This window comes from Rhipicephalus microplus, chromosome 2 (genome assembly GCF_043290135.1).
Source record: "Rhipicephalus microplus isolate Deutch F79 chromosome 2, USDA_Rmic, whole genome shotgun sequence".
NCBI classification, from domain to species: Eukaryota; Metazoa; Arthropoda; class Arachnida; order Ixodida; family Ixodidae; genus Rhipicephalus; species Rhipicephalus microplus.
Window position 1 is genome coordinate 291,906,647 of NC_134701.1, and position 23,411 is coordinate 291,930,057.

Consider the following 23,411-nt stretch of genomic DNA (forward strand, 5'->3'; position numbering starts at 1 on the left):
TCCACAGTGTCCTATTTTTAATCACTGCTGCATTCCTGTTACCTTTAGTCGTCACGTATATTTCGTGTTCCCTGACGTACTCGGTCCCATTGCTTATCCATACGCCCAGATATTTGTATTTATCTGTTATATCTAGCGTTACCTCCTGTATTCTAAGCTCACTACCTTCGTTGTCATTGAAAATCATGACTGCTGATTTTTCCTTACTGAATCTAAAATCTAACCTATCTCCCTCATTAACACAGATGTCCATCAATCTCTGCAAATCTTCCTTGTTGTTGGCCATTAGCACTATATCATCTGCGTGCATTAATGCTGGTAGTGCCTGATCAATATGTTTTCCTTGTTTGACTAAAGAGAGGTTGAAGCCCAGTCCACTTCCCTCTAATTTGGTCTCTAATCCTTGTAGGTACATCATGAATAATAAGGGTGACAGGGGACACCCCTGCCTAAGCCCCCGTTTTACCTCTGAAGGCTTGGATACCTGTTTTTCCCACTTTATAACTACCTTGTTACCTTTATAGATATCCTTTAAAAGATTAGTGACTACATGTTCCACGCCTAGTGTGTCCAGTATTCCCCACAATTCCTCTTGAACCACGCTATCGTACGCTCCCTTGATATCCAAAAATGCTAGCCACAGGGGCCTGTGTTCCTTTTATGCTATTTCGATGCACTGCATCAGTGAGAACAGATTGTCTTCCAACCTCCTGTGTTTCCGAAACCCATTCTGTAGTTCCTCCAGCACCCCCTCATCCTCTATCCATGCTGCAGTCTTTCCCTTTATAATCTGCATCGCCAGCCTGTTGACCACTGATGTCAGTGTTATAGGACGGTAGTTGTTTATGTCAACTTTGTCCCCACTTCCTTTATAGATCATGCTCATTCTGCTGAGTATCCATCCATCGGGGACTTAACCATCGATTATTGTTTTGTTCACGGCCTCTCTCAAAGTCTGTTTAGACTTCGGACCTAATGTCTTTATCAGCATAATTGGAGTGCCATCTGGGCCTGTTGATGTACTACTAGTAACCCTTTTCTCAGTCCTTTCCCACTCTCGTTGTGAAAATGGAGCCATTGCACCACTTGATTCGTCCTTGTCTATTGTGGTGCATAAAGTACTTCTTTGTTGAAATTTTTCTGTCACCCTTGTTCTTATATATTCAATAACTTCGTCCCCTTCTAGCCTAGCACCTTGGGCTGTAGTTATAAAACTCTGCTCTAGGCTCGTCTCGTTTCTTAGGGAGTTTAGATGGTTCCGAAATTTCGCAGCTGCCTTTCTATCTTTTTAATGTACTTCTGCCAGCCACTGAGCTCCCTTTCTTCTAATCTTCTCATTGATCAAAAGGGATGAATCCCTTCTACAGCTTAGAAAGGTTTACCATTTTCTTTCAACATCATCTGTCGGTTCAGCCCACTGCTTAGCATGTCTGTGTTCCCTAGAGGCTTCCTGACGTTTTGCTATGGCTCTCTTAACTTCCTCATCTCACCAACTTTTGGGTTTGTGTCTTCTTTTCCGGGGTGACTTGTCACGCGTCTTAGCAAGCTCTTGCTCAAAGAGTCTAATTAGATTCGTGTATGTCCACACTGTCTTATGATCCTCCGTGATTACTTTCTCAATTTGTTTAGTGGCTATTTCAATTTGCCTTTCTGGATAAAAATTTTCCTGTAGTTGCTCATCTTGTCTTCTTCCCACTTTCACTGCTCTTCCAAAACTTAGCTTGATACGTTTGTGATCACTACCCAGACTTCTGGAGCCACCTTCATCTATGTGCATTCCCCTGAGCTTATCATACATCCTATGTGACATCAGGGCGTAATCTATCGTCGACTGCAGCCTTCCTACCTCCCATGTTATTTGCCCTTCACACTTCTTCACACTTTGTTGCAAATGATCAAATCAAGCCTTTCACACATATCCAGGATCATTTTGCTTGTCCCGTCGGTATACCCATCTATATCTTCTATGTGCGCATTCATGTCTCCTAGTATAATTATCTCGCACTTTCTTCCTAACTCCTGAATGTCCTTTGATGTACACTCTACCATTGCCTGGTTTTCCTCTCTGGCCTTTGCTCCCGTCCACAAGTACACGAAACCAAGGAGTGTCATTTGACCTGCCAATTTCCCTTTTAGCCATAAGTGTTTTTTGCACTCCTGCTTGACCCTTTGCCCGTCTGTACTTTTATGAATGAATGCCCCAATACCACTCTTTGATAGTACTATTTGATGCACGCGCCCTCTTGCAGGGTGAAGTCGCTTTGTAGGGTTGAGTGCCACCTTTCGATCGGCGGTCGCCATTCGGCTCCCACTGCCTCGTTGGCGGCGTTTTCGTGCGCAGCGTTTTCTCGGGCAGAATAGCCAGGCGTTGCGTGGCACGGTGCACCAACCACTGGCGAAATGGCTATAAGATGTTGAGATTTCCGAAAGATCTGAAAAGGCGACTTTTGTAACTAGTAAAATTCAAGTGCGACAAGTGGCATTCCGTGGACCATTCGTGTTAGTGCAGCTTAAGTTGTGCCATTTCAGCATTTTGAGAGTTATAACTTAAAGTGCTGTCCCACGCGCCCTTTTGATCACGTTCAAGCCTGATGTGACTGACTCTCTCATTCCCGCTGCAGAAGGACGCCAATCAGTGTTTAGAAATTCGATCGCGATCGGACTTAACCGTGATCACCAGTGGGCCGGGTGCTATACACATTCATTTGCGTGCTGTATACACGCGTATTTAAATCGTTCATTTAGGATAGCACAAAATGCGTTGTTTTTAATTGCGCGTTCTACACAAGCTGCAGTTGCGCAAAGACGTGCGCCTACGTTGCGCGCTTGTTGCTAAACCACCGCCTTCAACTATTTGTTCTTGTAACATCCTTGTAACATCACATTCAAAGCAGGCATCCCGTCGTTTCATTGTCAAAGAATATTTTCTCACTATCGCTGTTTTTTAGAAAGAAACCGAAACTTTTTCACTTCTTTCTTATTAACCCACTCAGCTCGTCTGCAGCAACCCGCCGGCCAGGTTGGCAAGGCCAAATGCGCTTTGACCGGCGAATCGCCGGCTGCCTAGAAAAGACATGTGCGGCAGTTAACTTGCAGTGAGGATGAGAGCTTGTTTTTGAAGTATATAAATGGCCCAAGTAAAGCTGTGGCATTTGAACTTGCCGTTTAGTAAATGCTATTTGCTTTCTCATTATTGTAAGGCCGTGTGGTCGCTTCAATTTAGCTTTATCGATGAACGTTTTTAACAATTACTAATTTACAATATATTCCTGTGCAAAAGCACGCAAAACCTGGTTTGATAGTTAATGTCTGCGTGCGAGTGATGATTTATTGCTATGAAAGCTAGATGCAGAGCATAAACTAGTATGATAAGTGTTCAACAATTTTTTGCCAATGTACTGTTTGGATTAAGGTAAAATAGATTCAAAAAATTGAAAATACTGTGCGTTGCATGGTGCGGTCTGCAAATGCGGTAGCTAATTAATAATTCGAAAATTACATATAAAAATATGTCACGCAATCGCAGTTTCTCTTTTTTTGTCTAGAAAGTTCGTTGTTTCTTAATTCTTTTTTTGCAGCCGGCTAGTAAATTGTTTTTACTCTTTTGTTGTGGAAAGCACAAAACACACAGACACACTGAAAGGTCACGGGACGTGGGTGCGTGTGTTTCACATCTTTAACGTTTATAGTTTCCGACTGGTCCAAGAAGATGCCAATTGAAGGTGTTAACAAGGCTGGCGTGGACGGTACCTTTCTGCGGCGAGCAACTTCAGCTTCTAATGTCGATAGCTTCAAATATAAAGCTGAGAACATAAAAATCTGAGACTTTCTCACTCCCAATGCGAGAACTTTGTATTTCTTCCATGTTGCTTGAGTACAACACGTTTTGACACAACAAACTTTGTATGCCACGGCGCGACACCTTTTGGATGTGCATCGTGAATATAAGTGGCTTGCGGAGAGGCCATCGTAACGGCGGACACCGCAGCAGACGACGCTGTTGTGTCCACCCTCCAAGGTGGTGGAGAGGGGCACGCTCACCAAGGTACCCTAGGGCACCCTCTCCCATGACAGCAAAGCACACGCAAAGGTTAAGTGATGAGCGAGAGCAGGAAAAGGCTAGAAGAGAGGGTGGTGATTGAACAGCCGGAGCGGGCGCATCTGGCTGGCTATGACAAAATAGAGGATGCGTTGGCCCAGCACATCCCCGACGTCCCAATGCCGCAGCCGGTAAGGCACGTTATAATTACGTCATAGTCCCCATTTCTCTTTTGCCGCGCTTGCGCAAGCAGGCCACTGTTTGGCGGCTGCTTATGAATATGCGTAGACGAGGCACGCGCGCTGACAGTTTTCTTTGGCAACTACGGCTCTCACATTTCCTGTTCGAAAGGTCTTCTTGATGCGGACCGTGCGGAAGTGCATTTAAGTTAGATGCTGACATGGTCGCGCGTTTCACATAACAGGTGGTGATAGCTACACCTAGCGGCTTGTCGTTTTTTGGAGCTCCTTGAAAATGAAATGGACCCCAGTCGGTGAAGAGGAGTCTGTCATCAATTATTTCACGCACGTAGCAAACGATGTGCTGTGTTATGACTAACCGGCCCCCAGCAATACTGTAACGAATGTGGCAGCCTCACAACAAGGATGCCTATTTACACTGTTTATTAAGGGGAGAACTTGTGCCCAAAGTGAACGACGCACAGCAATCAAGAAGATCCAAAGGTTGGTCGTCCTCGTGAGCCTCTGCCTAGAGCACCCTCGTTCTCTTCTTCATGCGCGTGGCTGTTCGCTGGAGTCCCGTGCGCATGCAGGGCCCGCTCGTGCATTGCGGCTGGCTTCATTGCTCGTAGTTGTGCCGTTAGCGTTTCTCTTCGTTAGCGTTGTGCGGAGCAATGGCAATTTCCTGTGGCATTATCCCCCCTCTCAAGAGGCATCGCCCCGATGCTTTCGATGGTAATGTATGCAGCGTTTCCGATCGAAAGGTTCGAAAGAATGAAATGGTTGTACAGCAAGCGAGTGGGGTGAAAAGTCTTCGTATCGGTCGTAGTATAGTTTCATGCGCACAGTGTGTACACGCTTGGTGGGGTTGCGTCGTTAGGAATGCTCGTGTCCCGTAGGCTTCACTTCATAAACGAGGTCACTGAGTCACTGTACTACCTTGTAAGCACGAAAATATCGACAAATGAGTTTTTCAGACACGCCTCGTCGTCGTACTGGGGTCCATATCCACACTTTGTCACCAAAGTCATACCCTGTTTCACGTCCTCCTCGGTTGTAGCGGCCGGCATCGATTCGTTTTTGGTGACATATTCAGTACCTTTCTAATTGGCAGGCCTCTTCCGCTCTCTCTATACAGTCGTGAAGATCAGAAGAGTCGTCATCTTGGTCTATAGTAACATAGCGTCCAGTGTTGTGGTAACTACACGATCGTAAACTAGTTGAAACGGGGTAATCTTGGTAGTCTCTTGTACGGCGGTGTTATAGGTGAAGGTGCTGTATGGTAAAATTTCGCCCCGCTTTTTGTGTTCGACATCCACATACATAGATACCATGTCAGCTAGAATTTTGTTGAGGCGTTCAGTTACGCCGTTGCTTTGAGGGTGATATGAGGTAGTTTTCATATGAACAATGTGGGTCATGTTCAGCAGGCACTTCATGAGTTCCGCCATGAAAGCCAGTCCACGATCGGCGATTACAACAGTCGGAGCGCCATGCCGTAGTACTATGCTCTGTAAAAACAATTCAGTCTCCTCAGCCACCGTTCCCCGATGCAAGGAGTCCGTTTCAGCGTATCTCGTTGAATAATCAGTCACTACCACGATCCGCTTCTTGCCGAGTAAAGACGTCGGGAAGGGTCCAAGGAGGTCCATTCCAACTTGTTGGAAAGGCGCTTTCGGTGGGTCTATCGGTTTCAGAAGGCCCGCTGGCTTAGCACAAGGCGTTTTCTGTCTTTGGCAATCACGGCATGTTTTAACATAGCGATGTACCGAAGACAATAGCTTGGGCCAATAATAATGCAGTATGATTCGTGCAAGCGTTCGAGTGACCCCCAAATGTCGAGACGTAGACTCATCGTGGCATGCTTGTATATAATATTTCTTGCCGCATAGTTTCAGGAACAAGCAGGAACTTTTCACGGTTGGGCGTAAAGTTTCTCTTGTAGAGTACATTTACTCGGAGGCAGAACGATGCGAGGCTCGGAGAAACTATACGAGATACTTGTACGTTAGCTCCTTCCAAGTGTTTCATGAGCGGGAGCGATTCTTCGTGCACGTGTAGAAATTCGGCTATCTCAGAAGTCTCACCAACACCTACGAATGGAAAGTACTCTTCTTCTGATAGTGCTGTGTCTGCAGGTGCCCGTGACAAACAGCCGGAATCAGTATGCTTCCTCCCAGATCGGTATACCGCCATTATATCAAATTCTTGCAGTCTGAGGCTCCACCTTCCTAGTCGTCCAGATGGGTCCTTGAGGTTGGCAAGCCAGCAAAGGGCATGGTGACCTCTGACTGCCTTGAATGGTCTACCATAAAAGTACGGCCGAAACTTACTGATAGCCCAGACGACGGCAAGACATTCTTTTTCTGTGGCCGAATAATTGGCCTCCGCTTTAGTTAGAGTCCGGCTCGCGTATGCTATGTCCAGCGTGACAATACAAAACTGGCTTGTTAATAATACCCAATCGATAGGCAGTTGTGTTGTAGTTGGTTAGAGCAACACATTGAGAATGAGTGAGGTCGGTGGTTCAGGTCCCATTGCAGTCTTGTAATTTTTTTTATTTTTATTGTTAGCGCATGTATTGTTACAATATTTGCGCTTCTTCATCAGCCTCCCGTCAGCCGGACTTTCTGCTGGTGGTACTGTCCACAAGCCTTTATATTGGATGTTTGATGACTTTCGCTGACTTGGCTATATTTGTTATGATAAAGTGTTTTGCGAATTAATGGCGAGACGCAAAAGGACACGAAAAATTGAAATGCAGCTGGCTGCTTTAGTTTCTCTAAAACAAGCGTCAGGAATAGTGATTTCCATGGTTTATCAAAGTTTTGATGGCAGAAAGGCGCACTGAAACGAAGCCACAGGAAACTTTTTTTTATGTCGCTGAGTGTACAATCACCTGACGAGGTAACCAGCAGGCCGCTTCAAGATATATACTGACGTGGCAACGCAATGCTCTAGGACATTAGCGTTTGATAAACGATGCCCAAGGGCAAGTGCCAACGGCGTTAGCCCATCTAACTACAAAACAGTTTGTCTGCCTTGCTGAATAACACGCACGGCTGGCGACAGCACGGGCGCATTTACGTAGCAACGGGTGATAACGGCCGTACGTGTTCGCACTTTACAAAACAGCCATCAATGCAGTAGTTTTGGCCTTCGGAGATTACAGGCTTCGTAAGAACACTAAAATAAAGCTGTTTCCATCCATCGTAAAAAAACTTTGCAGACGCACTGGGGTTTCATGCATGTGCGTCCGGTCAGTTACACGTGAACTGTGCAAAAGCATTTATTTCATCGTCGAACGTGTCCTTCACGACAAGCAAAACTCGGCAGCAAGGAAACTTTCACCTTTGACAACAACACACTTGGCATTGCAATCTAGAAAATGCAGTACGTCCAACAACAATAATCCGCACTTCACGCTGAGAAACTATATGGAGCACACACTGAGATGAAGCTGCGGTGCGGTGGACGGCCACGCTAGCTCCAACCTTCAGGTTCAACTGGGGCATCCAGCAATCCCATGAAGCAGTGACGACACAGGGTCTCCAGTCCTCCTTGGGGGCGGCCTAGGCCCAGGCCACGATTTTGCCGGAGTTTTCAGCAAAGTTTTTACCACCAACACACATAGCAGGCAGCTACCGTTTCATTGGTTACCTTTCGCAGCCGCAGTGCCCATGGCGCCCCCTGTATTTGGAATGCTTGTAATATATATGCGTTCAATTAACAAATATAATCTTACTGACTCGTCAAACACCTGCTTAGTGACCCTTTTGTAGATTTAACGTATTTTATATTAATAGTTAATATAGTTAAATAGCTTTAGGCAATAATTTTTAAAGTGGCGTCGTTTCTGTTTGGCGCAGGAGTGACTTTTGTGTGGGGCTGCCTGCTGCGCCGCGCTGCGCAGAAGACGCTGCCCCGCCCCCCGTTTTTTTAAACTTCTAACGCCAGCTGTTGAGCGTAAGAAGATCCACAGACTCACAATATACGACCCCAGAGCTCGGAAGCTGTTCTACATCTTTGAGGCCACGTATTCAGACGATAGACTGCCGGCTAACCCTACCGATGGACTTGAGTATGGCACTCGAAAACGGTTCAAAGAAATCCCGAACACTTCCTGTCGAAGCTTCTGAGGTACAAGCTAAGTCAAATACAGGAATCAGTTGAGAATTTTCGGGTCACACAGAGCAAGGCGACGACTTTTGCCACCCTCTCTGGCGGCGTTGACGCGATGACGGCGAGGGAAGCGGCGCCGGGAAAACGCTGGCAGAAACGCTGCATATCTTTCGGGCTTAAAGCTTCGTCTTTAGGTGCAAGGACGCCATAGCGGCATCCTGCTCCTAGTGCGTACTTCAAACACTTAGTGCATGAAACCTTTTCTGAGTTGCCATGTGCCCACTACGTAGCACTAAGGGAATAGACGCAGTAGCTTGTGTGCCTTTTGTAGTGGGGTACCGGCTTTCAACGACGGAGCCATTATGATGATCACATATTCTGACGCCCGTTGGCAATGGGCGCTTGTACTATAACTATTATTGTAATATTTCATGTTGCATTGTGAAGCATGTATACGGGACGTGCGTGTTTGTGAAGCATGAAAGATACTCTCACTGCATTTCCAAGCAGAGAACTTTTTTTTTCACTGTTTTCACAATCAGAGGCATGGCCGTGTGAAAGAACATCCGCTTGCCTCGCATACAACCCGGGTTAGTTCGCCACTTGGACCCAAACAACCCTGGTTCGGTGCCCACTCTGCTCCAGGAGTTTTGTTATTTATTTATTTATGTTTTTAGCATCGTTCTCGGGTTTTTGGCCCCACATAAGGTAATGATTTTTCGCTCACAACCAATGGCACCAACGCCAGAATTTCTACAAAACGAGCTCTTTAACGCTCTCGCGTTAATACGGACCACGCTATCTGCCACTTTCCGTACGAAGAAACACACTGCCTTGATTTTACACAGTCAAGCTGCAATCGCTCTAATCACAACAGTGGTCCGGCCACAGACAGTTGACCGTGAGATATGAATCGTGATAGCGACCTACAATCAAGCTAAGGGAATCCCTGCCAAACTGCAACGCATGTTATTGGCAACCGACCTGTACTTTTGCCAATGTGCAAAACGCTGCCTCTGGCAATGGAAGAGAGGAAAAGCGGTTGCTCCCAGTAAGAATATTTCGAGCGCGGCCTTGTTCTTGCAAGTGTGAGCCCAGTCACGTGTTATTTTTGGGGCGAAGCTCTTTACGCTTTGGGTCGTATGTCACATGTCGTCGTAGTCGGCGTAGTAGCCAGTTGCAGTGCATGTCAGTACAGTGTCACAGCATATCCATGATGTGAATAATGATGAATGGCGCGAAGCGTCCGTCAGTCGGTCCGTGCTTCCGTGCGTCCATCCGTGCGTCCATCTTTGCCTCTATCCGTGCGTGCGTCCGTTCATCCATGCGTCCGTCCGTCCGCTTCGCCCCACTCGTCATCATTCACCTCGTGGATATGCTGAGACTTTTCCATGTTTCACGGACTGCCTTTATTCAGAAAAAAAAAAACCGCCATGCCTGTGCAAAAAGCGCAGCGCAGTCACAGCGAAAGCTAAAAGAGCAACCTTTGACAGCCTTTCCTCAACACTTTCAGTAACTGCAACAAGCATACTTCGGGGTACCCACTACGCCATAAATAAACATAGTTTTTGTGTTGTAGGCCAGCAGTCATGATATGCTATCCTTCATCACTATTTCCATGAGCGTGGTATCCACTACACACTTGTTAAGAACCTTGTGCAATTTTTTATGCAGTGGCTCACGATGATGAATAATCATGCCTGAAGTGGGTGAGCGCAATAGTTATTAGGTGATGAACAAATTTTCTCATGTGGTAGAGCATTGGAAGACCCACACGTTACGGGATTCGAATTGTGGGACGCCTGGCTGTTCCTTTGATATTATAAAACGCTTTATTACTCATATTTACGTGATTCCATTCCCGCACACCAAGCCTGCCTAAGGTCAGTCTACAAAGCACTTGAATCATACTTTGACGTCGCTACATGTTGATGCGGAAGGACGCCTCACTTGTAACTTTTTTTTTCATTCCCATAATTGGAGGTTTATCTACGTCTATGCTCCCTCCAAAGTGAATGACAGGAATGCCTTTTTTTCCTCTATTTTAATTCGCTGCTAAACACTGACAGAACTTAGTTTTTAAAGACATTATTTGTGTTTGTGACGCGAGAGATCATTCAGATATAACAAATCGTTATGATGCAAGTGCAACCTTAATGCAGGAATTATTGAATTACCACAATTTAATAGATGTGGGAGCGCATGCACCTTCCTCGGGGAGGTTCACGCACTTTCAAGGCATCTCTCATGCTCGGCTTGACCGTGTATATGTATTTTTAAGCCTATGGTCTCACATGGTAATTATGCTGTAAAGCCCATATTTTTTTGCTTGGTCACCGTTTCTATGCGTCCTGAAAATTTTCGTGAAAACCCTCTGTCACGGACGGCTATTTTTGGCGACACCGCGTCACGGCAATTAACGGGCGCCGTACTCCCCGACTGACCGTGAGAAACGGCGGCACATGAAAGGGAACCGATTATAAGTGCAAAATGGGGTGCTCTCCTTAGAACGTCGCCGCCGACAGTTAATTCTTTTGCAACCGTGGCGACGTCTGCAAGGTCGTAGAAGGCCGCGGTATACCCCGAACAAGGATTAGACTACGAGACGCCCGGCTGAGAGCTAAATGGTTGACCGTTCCCACGGGGAAAAGCGTGGGAAACGCTCTGGTGGCCAAGCCGTATGACAACAACTCGACAGGTTGTCACTCTCGCTAGTGAAAGCCCTCTCCCAATTAAAAAGGGGTGGGGTCAAAATATTTTTGGGGCGGAGTTTTCCATCAATTAAACGCGCATGATTGGACCCAGGTAGAAGTCTCTTGTCCCCAAGGAAGAGAGCGAGGAGACACGAGGGGGATTTAAGCGCAGGTATTTGCCCTGCTAGGCAGACTAGTCGCTGACCAAGATGGTGTAGAAACAGATCAACAAGCATCTCTTCTAGAAGTTTTTAGTGTGGCTCTGTATCGGCTGGCCACCTAAACTTAGCCGTTCGTCTAGTTGTGACGCGATATTAACGTCTGCAACGTAGACATCGGGACTTCGCCTCGAGTTAGCTCAACCTGCTCGAAGTCACCTGCAAGCACTAGCCTCCCGGAGCCACCAGCGTTGCAACACCGCCGACATCGCAGTCGTGCCAGAACTCTCTTCGACTTCTCGCATCCGATCGTCGGGGACACAACGCTACCGGTCATCACACGTATGCCTTCACCTGTTTATATCTTCGAACTTTCTCCTCCGTCGTTCTATTCTTGTTATTTGTGTAGTTTGTAATAGTTCTCTCTCGTAATCTGATTTATTGTTTCTGTTATATATTTCTTTAGTTGTATCAAGTGTCGATGTATTTTGTTAGTTGTATTGAAGTGTTGTATTAGATCCCGTGTGCTGCAATATCACTAGAGTAAAGTTTGTTTTGTTTTCCCACGTCTCTGATCTCTTCACTGTCTCTGCTTGCGTACGGAACGAACCAACCTGCTGTCATTCCCGTCGCCGACTTCGCGCTGGCGACGCTAGAGTGGCAGCTTGTAACACCCTCTAAAGTGGGACCTATGGAAGCTTAGCGTACAGTTGTTGCGCGAAAATTGTTTTATTATAGTAGTAAGAGAATCGGTACAGGAGGTAACACAGTGTCGACAGCTGCCAATTTTCGCTCAATGGGAAAGGTTCAAAGAAAGAGTTAAGTATCAGGTAATTAGTACTTCATCTAAAATAGCGCAAAGAAAAAAAAAGCTGAAAATGCTATCGCCATCATTTACTTCATAAGCTCCATTATTTTGTAATTTAACAGTCAGGATTGTACGTGGACGAGATAAATGTGATTGGAGCACAGATACAAGTACACGATACAGATTTATACAGAGGAATATATAGCAGCAAGATGGAAAGTTGAGCCAGTTGGATTACGTTCATAATTGAAAATTTTGTTGAAGCACGCTAAAAAACGAACGGACAGAAGAGGCTGACAAGGACAACGCTTGCCTTGTCAGGCAAGCTTTGCCTTGACTAGGCAAGCGCTGTTCTTGTCAGCCTTTTCTGTCCGTCCGTTTTTAGTGCGCTTCAACAAAATTTTTTAATTATACAGAGGAGCAAAGATTCGTTCCTGTGTTACTCATTTCACTGAAGAGGAACCCACTGAAAAATCCCTCGGGGATGAAAATAGATATGAACTTTCTAAACAGATACTGTAAATCGAGTCACAGGGTTCTCTTTGCACAGAGACATGTGAAATAAGAGCCGCATTTGAAGATTATTACAAAATTTTGTTCACCGTGGCTGAGCTTCAGGAGAATTTTGAGAAAGAAGCTGATCACTTCATTGCCCTTGTGCCTCAGTTACAAGATGATAGTAGACTCACTGTGGATGGGCCCACAAGCAGAGAAGAAATTACACTTGCAATAACAACGTTGCAGGGGAACAAAACTCTTGGCCCAGATGGTCTTAGTGGCGAATTTTACATAGCTTTTGAGGAACTTCTGGTATCTTTCCTTGAGGAACATTTTAAAGAGGCTAATGAACATGGTGAATTTCCTCCTCATTTCTATGAGGGCCATACAACATTAATCCTAAAAAGTACTGATTCTGATGCATTGAACAGAGTTAATGGATATATGCCTATATCGTTATGTAACGTTGACTACAAAATGTTTGCTAAATTTTTGACAAAATGGCTACAGACAGTGACTAAAAATGTGTAGGTGACCACCAAAGATGTGGAATTCGCTGTCAAACGTTCATATTGCACGGTCAGATCTTGAGTGTATTGATTGTAGCATGGCCAAGTAGCCCTGCTTCAAATACACCTTGCTAAAACATTTGATAAGGTACAACATGCCTTTTTTGCTCTGGCTCCCAAGACACCTGCAGTTGGGTGATGTACTGTGATGTATTTCACTCTGTTATAAGTAGTGCACTGCCAGGCTAATTGTTAATTGCACACTTTTCAATATAATAGAGTAAAGTTCTTCTGTACGTCAGCGATGTCTGCTCTCGCCTTTGCTTTTTGCAATTTATCTGGAACCATTATGATTAAGTGTGCTTCTAAAGTATAGCATAAGAGGCTACCAATATGATGCCGAGGAAGTTAAAGTTTTAGCTTGTGCAGATGACATTGCCTTCTTTTGTTTTAATAAACCCAGCGTTCAAGAAGCAGTCAACACTACTTAACGTTTCTGTGAAGTGGCTGCCACCAGCATAAATCTTAATAAAAGTAGTGGATTCTGGCTGGCATGTTGGTTAAACTTCTTAGGTCTTCGAAAATAATCATTGGAATGCGACTCCTTCGAAGTACTTTGGTGTGCCTCTCGATAACTATCGTAACAGTGGCGGCCCACACTGGACCACTGCGATAACTACGATCCACCGAAAGGTGGATCGAACATGGTACGGACGGAAGCTTTCCATTTTTGCCGGAGCGAAAGCGTGCAACATATTCCTTGCGTCAAAGCTTATTTACGTTCTGCAGGTGTTGCACTGCTCTCGTATGCACATTCAAGCCTTTCATGGGATATTTGCCTGCTTTATTTGAAGCTCTTCCTGGGAACCCATGGGAAGAGACATTCTTTTTTTTTTTTCGCTTGAAAAGGGTGGCCTCGGCCTTGTGCATTTGTTCGTGCGACAGTTGGTATTGCGATTTTTTTACCTCAAGGATGTGTGCCACCCCTTTCTTTTAGTGGTTCTTCGTAACCGTCTATGTTACCACCTTCCTTTTATTCATGTCACAACAAGCGTTGCTAAGGAATTGCCGTTGCGGGGATTCCTAAAAGAAATTGCTGATACTGTCAGTTTTTTGAAAGCCAGGTTTACCTTAAAGTATTCGTATACTATTGACAGAACAAATTTAACCACTGCACTTGTGAATAACCATTTCCTCGAACCTGTTTATCGAAAGCCATATTCGCTTCTGCCTGGTCACGATGCATTATTTCGTGTACGTAGAATGTGTATATTTCCTTCAGCGAAAACATTTTTTTAAACTGCACACTTCGACGCTGCCAGTGAAAGCGTGGCTGAATGAAAAATCAGTATATGTACTTTGGACAGCGAATTGTACTCTCTGCAACCAACCTGAGGCTATAGAGCTTTGTGTTATTCATTGTTGTGACGCTTTTTATTTTTGGGACATTCTAAAAAGAACAATAAGAAAAGAACTTCCAATCACAGCTCATGGTATTAGGTGCCTTCCATTCAAAAAGAGTCTGACTGATAATATTTCATGTGACCTGTTTATGTAGTTGGGGCATTATTCACTATGGAAAAGTCGCATGATTGATAGACACGCCGAGTCACCACGGTCGACGAGATCTGTCTTCCGAGAAGCAGCTGCTCAAGTGCGCCGTGTTGTTGAGACTTTTGACCCCGTTCCGGAGTGGCTTCCCCTTCTTGACGCTTGTGTGTGTTTGCCTGACTTCTGATGAAGTAAGTGGTCCGTAATCCACTGGTGATGGTTTCATGCAATAAAGAAAAAAGAACTAGCGTGCTCAGTAGTAGAACAGTGAGTTGGCACGCAGCGGAGCCGAGATCAAATCCCATTGTGTCATTGGTGTTAACTAAATGCTGAGATTTTTTCTTTCTTTCGATAGTGGTTACGGACCCCGGCGGCGGTGGACAACTGCGGCGTCGCGCGTGACCCGTGTTTTGATCCCATAACAGCTTTCGCTGTAAGAAAAATAGTACGCAAATACGTTTCGGAAATAGCACAGACAGGTGTCATTCGAACAGGTGCACATCTGCCTTGTTGACATTTTCTTAAATAGGCGAGTAGCATTCCAGTTACATATATAATTAGACTAATTGGTTCTGAGGACTTAGGGAAAATTTAGTAGTGGCTACTTAAGTATACAGGGAACAATATGCACGAGGATTGTTTCGCGTAATGCCGTTCCCCCTTTTTTTAATGGTGCTGCGTGATTATTGGGACGTCCTGTATAGATAGATTGATGTCAAATCCCGCTACGCACGCGATTCGATACTCAGCAGCGGCGAAAAGATGTGCTGTATTATTTATGAACGCATTGCATGTTTACTCACCGTGTCCTGAAAACAATGTCCATCGCAAGTTTTATCAAAGAAGCAAGCAGCTGATCCGGAACTTTGGTGCCTATCCGTCCGTACCCAACTGTCTCTCTGTGGCATTTTCTCTGCACGCATCTATGTTTCCTTGAAGCATTCATGAAAAAAGCAGTTTGTCTAAAGCATAGCTGAGGGGTGAGCTCTGACGTGGAAGAACGCACAGAAATCCATACATGACAAAACAGGCCGTTATTAGATTTAGCTCCCTCCAGCAAAGCTACCATCCGTGCGCTCTTACGTCCTTGCAAATGCTCTGATGCCAGAGAAGACGTCGACGTCCACAAGGTGCGCGTTTTCGATGAAGCGTGTATACATCATGCTTGGCCTAAACAGACCTCTCTCTGGGTCGTTCCTCGCTCTGTACAGGACTTCAACGCAATGCGTGTGTACGATCGAACAGCTGTACTGGCTTCAGCAACGACTACACCAGGCTTATTTTGTTGCAGGTACCCTTCGAGCTTACTATCCTAGCTTCATAAACTGCATGCTTTTGCGTTATGCACAATAGAGCCATATTTAATAATTTGAATAATCAACTAGAGCCAAAGGTTGCATACACATTTCATAGTTGCCGTAAAGATGGTCTTTTTACGTAACTCTACGCAAAGCTTCACAAAGCAGCCCCTCTGGAATTCGCTTTATAACTGATCTACCTTTTTATTCACATTTATTCGACCCGATAAGGCAGCAAATATAGTAAAGAATTTATACTCACTGAGGAAACTGCGAACGCTTGCAATGGTTATGATGTCCACGACCTTTAAGTGATGAACTTTTGTAATGTTCCTGACCACTCGGTGGTGTGACGAGTAGAGCTTGTGTGCAGAGGAATCTGGGTTACAAACCAGCCATCAGATGTGCCTTCGCGCAATTATTGCAAGGGGATAAATTGACTCAGTTTGTGACGCGGAATTTCCTAATTAAAATTTGCCATGCCAGCTTCAGTATTGGTGGCATCAATGGACTGCCTAGAGTGTGTCCTCCGGGCACGCGCTGAGGAGCAAAGCCTTGCACTGCTCGAGTGTGGTGCATTTTCAGGTTACTGTACATTTCTGTTACCAACGTTCTTTTTATGCCTGCCGGAAATGTCAAACCAAAAGTTCAGTGAATACTTATCAGGTCGGGTATACTCGTGGTGAAAAGGTAAAAGAAAGACGCTGGTAACAAGAAAAAATTCCGGACCATCTCCCAGAAGGCCACCCTGATGGGATGCGAAGTAGCAGTGGTGCCCACGGCGTTGACCTGGTTGAAACGGGCGTCAACGCGAATGCTGGAAGAATGGTTGAGCTTGGGAAGCTCCGGTGGGTGAAGCGGTTAACGGTAACCGTGCGTGACGTTCATCGTCGGAACGTCGCCCGACGCCAGTGACTCCTTGCAAGTGGCGCAGACCGTGAAGTTGGGTGGGTCCACGCCGAACCACTTTGGTCGCCGCCTCCAGCTGTTTGTGGTTGTGGACGAAACCGATGTTGACAGGTGGTTGTCGAACCACAGGTGTTCGCACGCGCGGCAACCGTGACCGAACCTACGTTGGAGGAACTCTCGTCTGAAGCGGGCGTCGGCCCCAGCGTTGCTGGCGGCAACGCGGACGGTTCTCGCCAAGCACTACGCGTGGACGCGATCAGAATTGCGGCGGCAACATGCCCCCGCATCGGCCAACGGAGCCCGGCGTTTGCGTGCGAACGCTTTGGCGGAGGGCGCGTGGCGCTTTCGACACGTTGACGACGACGGTGCCGACGATGGCGACGTCGAGGATTCACCGGCACTCGCGTGCCACTGTCGGCGCTTCCGCTCGGCTTCCTTGGCTCGCGTCTCGTCGGGGTTACCCGGGTGCCATTTCAATTCTCGAACGCAATCGGCGTGCTCGACTCGCTGTCGTTGGTCTTACACTGTCGAAGCTTGCGTTCGGCTTCCCTGGCTCGCGCCTCGTTAGTGTTGCTGGCTCGACGTCATCATTTGAGAACTCTGACGGCTCTGCTAAACCTCGCAACGCCGATGACGGCCGTGTTAGGCCAAATCGCTCCGGCGCATGTTTCAGCGGGTGAAGGGGCTTCGCTTTCCGGCTTCGTCTCCATCGCAGATAAACCAACCAAAAGAGTATTTACTCGATTTGCGCTTGAACGTTGCGAGTGGCGTAGAAGATAAAGCGAGAAAGAGGTGACACGTGATGAGTGCGTGGCAGGCGAGGGAAAGAGCGACGTTACTGCGCACTGCGAGGGAAGGCGTGACCTACTTGGCACCACCCCAACACCTGCCGCCATGGGGGTGCGGTGCGGCTCGTTGGCACGGAGACACGGACAAGCAGCGTTACACAAGCTATTTAAAAAGCAGCTTCGCATCTCAAAACATTCAAATAACAGATCTACCGGCTCCCATGCAAGAGCCTCGTTCACAATTACTGATGTATTATTTGTGAAAAAGACTCCCGTACAGCAGCTGAAACCTCTCCTATTATGGGGTTCTTTTTTGTTGGTGTCTTGCTTGTGCCTTCCAAACACGCTTGCTAGGACAGCTTTGTATGCCTTTTTCTGTCGGCTTTACATCAGCCGCTTCTGACGAAACAATGAAATGTCTATCTGGCTCGAGCCTTTCTTGTTTTGCTTTTCCAGCTTCGTGAACACTTTTCTCGTGCAGTTGCCGATCGGGCGAGTGAGGCTAACGTGCCCGGCTCCCAGAGGTCAGCCATGGGTCCCGTGCTGGCGCGAATGAACTCGCTCACCGATGGTGGCTTCTACATTTCGGTCGTCACTGGTGACCGACGCGGTGCTGGTACTGATGCTAACGTCTGGATGCGGCTACATGACGTTGATGGCCGTAAGTCTCCCGTCATCACGCTCAACCACCCCTTCAAGAACGACCACGAGCGAGGCGAAACGTCCTCCTTCTCCATCAAACCAATCCACAACTTTGGAGCCCTCGCCAAGGTACCAGCACTGCCTATCCAGACTTTACAATGCATGGATGTCTTTCGCAAGTAATGATTACATTCTTATTAACTTGCTTGAGGAAGAATGAGGAGTAAAGGGCCCCCTATTGTGTCCGCACTCGCTATCATCCGTCTTTTTTTTTTTTTGCAGTGGAAGCTTCTTTAGGCTCACTTCAGCAATAGTGTTTGGTGTCAAAGTTAGGTCTGTTGCAAACATCGACAATACGAGAATTGAAGCAATATATGGCGTGGAATGATCATCCAAATTATAGCATATGGCAAAAAAGCGGGCTCCTAAGAGCCTATCGACGGCTGCTTGAGGACGCCTACCAAAACATCTTGTCATAAAAAATAACGCTTTATAGTTATAGTTAAATAGAGTCACGTGTTATTCGTGATATGAAAGCTTGATGTGAGGGACGGGATATTTAGCTCTGCACACACACATTGCCAAAAATAAACAATTGCAAGGTCATGGCAGACAGCAGTCTCAGCGATCTTCTCACTGATATCGAGCCTATGTAAATGCTACCTTGGAAGCTAAGCGATCAAGCACATTTTTTACAAGCGCGTTGTTAAATATTAAGCACACCGATGGAATTCTGAATCAGCAGCCTATTGATAGAAAAAAAAACAATGAAGGAAAAAAACCACCACATTTATTCCAAGTTCATTTTCTACTGCCCTCCGCATTTAAAGCAAGACAGACGAACAGAAAAAGAAAATGGTAAACGTTTAAAGACACCTATATCATCCGCGATTGATGGGCAAGCCTTCGAATGCCGACTCCTTTTTATATAAGGGCAACAGACGTCTGGATATTATTCTGAGTGTGCACATATAATCTGGTATGATAATTAGTTGTTCAGGTTGAAGCAATCGTCTCATAAGATTAATGCTGACGTAATGTTTTCTGTGTGTTTCTGCAGTCATTAACGACCCACTTCTAGTTCTAGTGATGTTCTAGTCACGTCTTATATTCAGAGCAAATTTAATGCCTACGCTGGCTATTGCATGAACAATAAAATGCTTTATAATGGTATGAAATACAAGCCAAACAACTGGCACTCTCTAATTTTCTATGTCGTCGCGTGGGACCAAGCTGTTTGCAATAGGCGACACCTATGCTCAGCAATATGTTACAGTTACAGCGCGAGCAGGCTTAAAATACTCAGATTTGATGCTTTTTCTGACATTGTGTCTCTTCACGTGTGTGTGTGTGTGTTTTTTGCAAAAAGACGGTAACTTGTATAAGGTTGTAATGGTTCATCTTCCCTTATACAGTGGGCATTATAAACAAGGACCATGAAAAACCGACATGCATAGGACAAATGTGGACAAATTCATATGGTCACTTGAAATCATGTTTATACATTAAATGGTATAATGCAACAACACTCAAATATGTATAATGCATAAATATCAAGACATATGTGTCGACCTGTGTTGCACCATAGATCTAACGTTTTGCCTTGTATATTACGTGCTCTTGGATTTCTTTTCTTTGTTTTTGTTTTCTTGTCAATTCACATTGTGAAGTCACTCTCACATAATGCTCTTAGGTAACACCCATGAGGTACTTGTAAATGAACAAATGAAAAAGGTAATAAATAAAAACACAGACAATATACATGAGTTGCCCGGCGTGTTCTCCACGTCAACTGAGGAACCTGAAGAAGGATACATTGCAAAAAAAAAATTCCGTCGAGACAAGTTAGGATAACATGCTTCATTTAGCTACGAGTTTCAATGTAGCATTTTTAAGTTAATGTGACAAGAATGCTTGCAAACTCTCCTAGAGTTCCTGAAAACAGGCGGCTTGGATGCGACACAATGCGAGGTTAGTGGCGGCCACTTTCTTTAAAGATGCACTGTGTTCCCTTAGCTGAGTATTAAAACAATATTGTTAAAGGATGAAAAATCCGTAAGCAGGGTTTGTGTCGAGCCGAGGTTTAGACAAGTAGACTTACTGCATGTGATCTTTGAATTTGTCCATGTCTCCACTACACTCTTAACCGCGTAAACTTTAGTAGAGGCATACATTTTTTTATGATTCGTATCTGTATAATTGAAAGCTTATGCATTGCATTTTAATATTGTAACTTCTACCATATTGGTCAAGGTATTTTTCTATGTCCCAGAGAAACCTTTAAAGCAAAAGGTAACTAGAAACCTCTAAAACTTTAACTTTTATTGGAGGTATAGCGTGCTCGTGTGCGTATAGGTAACTTAAAAACTTCTGAGCTGAAAAGTTATACTGTGAACCATCAAACGTAAATTTTATTGGAAATATACAGCAGACCATGCAGTGCATTGAATCGACCTTGCAAAACTTCAGCAAGCCTTGTGCGAACTCTTCCTTTAGAGAAACAACATCACACGGGACATGTAAAAGTTGTGGGCTCATATCTCTTCCATTCAGCAAGCTGCATTTTCCTTACGTTCAGTTGGAAAACAAAGGTGCCCTGAAATAAATGCGTATCGGCCTACCATGCTTGTTAGCTTAGTGGTACACAAACTTTTCATCAATATTTGTTGATAGCCTGCGTGTCCATCATAATTTCTGTGAGAAATGTGTGCAAATGTTCGGCATACACAAAGCCGAACAGTTCATGCAGGAGCATATAGACTCTCAGACATTCGCCCGAATGCAAAGCAAATTAAACGAATTAGTCAGAGAAATAAAATGCATGAAGCACTTTCTTTCAAATGCAAAAACATGAAATAATTCAGTTGCAGATAAATGAAACGTTTTTCTGGAAAAATATTTATATGAGAACTGAGAAATATCTGTGTAAATAGTCTTTGGCAATAAAGTTTGACCAATGCATTGCATATCGTGATCAGACACTTTTTTTTTTTCGTCAAAAGTGCCAAGAAAGGCTTCAGTCGCTTCGAATAACTCCGCGTGGCATAGGATCTTGAGGTCCTAAAAGTATTTGAACCATATTCATGGTCTGCGATAAAGCAGACGGGTGCATTAGTTCCTGCAGATAGTATATGAGAAAGCATATGGTGGCGGCACACTTAATGTTCCGTTCCTTCAGGGAAATCGTTTCTTGTATACCCGAGCTTCGTCCTTGTGGTGCAGCAAACTTTTTTTTTTCTGCTGGTAGAGCAGCCTGTAATCATATTAATAAAAACCCCCCAAAAAAGTGCGTTATATAATCAATGCAGCCATTTGATATGCACCCAGAATTCGTCCAAGTCCACTTTTGGCACGTCATTTGACACATGAGCACTTATCAGAGCATCTTTCACGCTTTTCGATTAGAGTTAGGCAGAGAAAAATGAAAATAACTGACCTCAATGATAAGGGAATGCTTTTATGAGCCTTGTAGATACTTCGACCGCTCTAAATGTGAAGTTTTCCTCTCTTCTTTTGTCTACTTGGCTGTTTCTTAGTTCCTTCGTGGGAACCTCGCCCAGCATTAACTGACTTCAGAAGAACAGGCTGCACGTCTCACTCGAATATTGTGGCATCTTCGGCTGAGGTGCACTGGCACCGTGACGGCGGAAAGGAAGTTACGTCAAACACCGCCCGAGTTTCGCGCCTCGCTACGGGCCAGCCGAACGCGTGAACCACAAAATTCAAATCCGCTACAGCAGCGCTGTATGCGAGAGACGTCATTTAGCAGAAGACAATTTCCAGCGTCCTGGTTGTATTGGTAATAAGAGAGCAAACAAAAAAAATCCAACGATGAGAGACAATTGCGAGACGCATCGTGTCCAGTCGGTGCGCATCTGTTTGCCAGGCGGTTGTGCTGCATCTATTCTGTACCAAATCGAAGGGGGTTACGGTAATTTTCGCATCTCCTTCGGAGTCCAGTGGAATCCTGGCAGCAAAAGTAGCCTTGTGTGAGTACGGTTGAACGATTGAGGCTTACACACGCTTTTCCCGTCCCATTCGGCCGTGTTATGCGGCAGCGCCAGCTGTAAATTACGCCTGAAATGATGAAACGTCACTGCGTCGTCTGCCCGCACGCGCGGGCTGATGGGATTGCACCATGCTCCACCGTCGACTTCCGCAGTGCCGCCGTGGCGTGCACTGGTGTCGTGGCTTGCCCAGCCGAACATGCGGCACCGCACTCGTGGGGCCCAGTCGAACGTACGGCATGGCACGGGTGCACAGAAAACTCCACCGGTACCATCAGCCGAAGATGCCTTTATGTTCTGAAGAAATGAAATCCGCAGATACGCCCCCGCGCATCAGATAAGCTGACAAATGAGGACCGTCCGAAGTGAGTCAATGCAGGGTGGCGCTCGCGCATAACAGTTAAAATTGGGGGTCCTGTACGTGAAAACAAAAAAAAAGAACACAGCGCAGATTAAAAGCCAACGACTGGCCTCATGCCCATATGCCGTCTGGCGTACGTGTGCTCATATAACACCGGCAACAAGCAGCTCACACATGCAGGCATATTCTGCTTGGAAGTAGCTATTTTTCTTTGGATCCGTAAACGCGGCTCTTTAGATAAAAAAAAAACACACCGGTAAATCGTTATCCACTCATTTCAGCATCGTTTTCTGACTGCGCTCACGGTAACATCAGAAGAACAAGGTGCTCGTGGAGAGCGTGAGGGGCCGCTCAAGTGTGTAACCGAGAGAACACGGAGCCGCCTTTTCACTCGAGTGCGGGCGCACTCGAGTGAGGAGTGAGGTTTGAATAAGTGCTGGGGCGGACTACACATTTAGCACAAACACTACACCGCAAAACGCAACATCAGCCACAACGTGGTACGTAACACTCCTTGCCTAACAACGTTGCGAAAAGGTGCTAAGCTCACACGTGCAGGCAAACCAAGTCTTACGCACTCACATGATAAATATGTCAATTGCAAGTGAGCACTAACTTTAACAAAATATTGTGGCGAAATTTATATCCTAACGGTAGATCACCTAAATCTTTTAAGTGAAAAGCGACAACACTTCTCAGGGCACATAAAAGAGAAAACGCACAACGGCTGCAAAACCAAGCTTTGCTTACTAAGATCAGCAATTCTGTTGTGCATGGGCGCTGGGACTGTGGTCAAAACGGGACTGTGCATCGAATGCGAACCTCGGCATTGTCGACGGCGCAAACCAC

The 23,411-nt window shown here is 45.6% G+C and overlaps 1 protein-coding gene across 3 annotated transcripts in view; it reads left to right on the forward strand.

The window, feature by feature from the left end:
• LOC119178021 (allene oxide synthase-lipoxygenase protein) overlaps nt 1–23,411 on the forward strand; it is a 101,359-nt gene that overhangs the window by 18,516 nt on the left and 59,432 nt on the right. For 2 of the 3 annotated variants that reach the window (XM_037429193.2, XM_075882257.1), the window contains exon 2: nt 18,034–18,323. In XM_037429193.2, coding sequence (XP_037285090.2) covers nt 18,084–18,323 — 240 coding nt within the window. In that variant the 5' untranslated portion in view covers nt 18,034–18,083. Of the gene's footprint in view, nt 1–15,608; nt 15,849–18,033; nt 18,324–23,411 lie in introns of those variants that run through there. The other variant, XM_075882256.1, reaches the window with a different exon arrangement.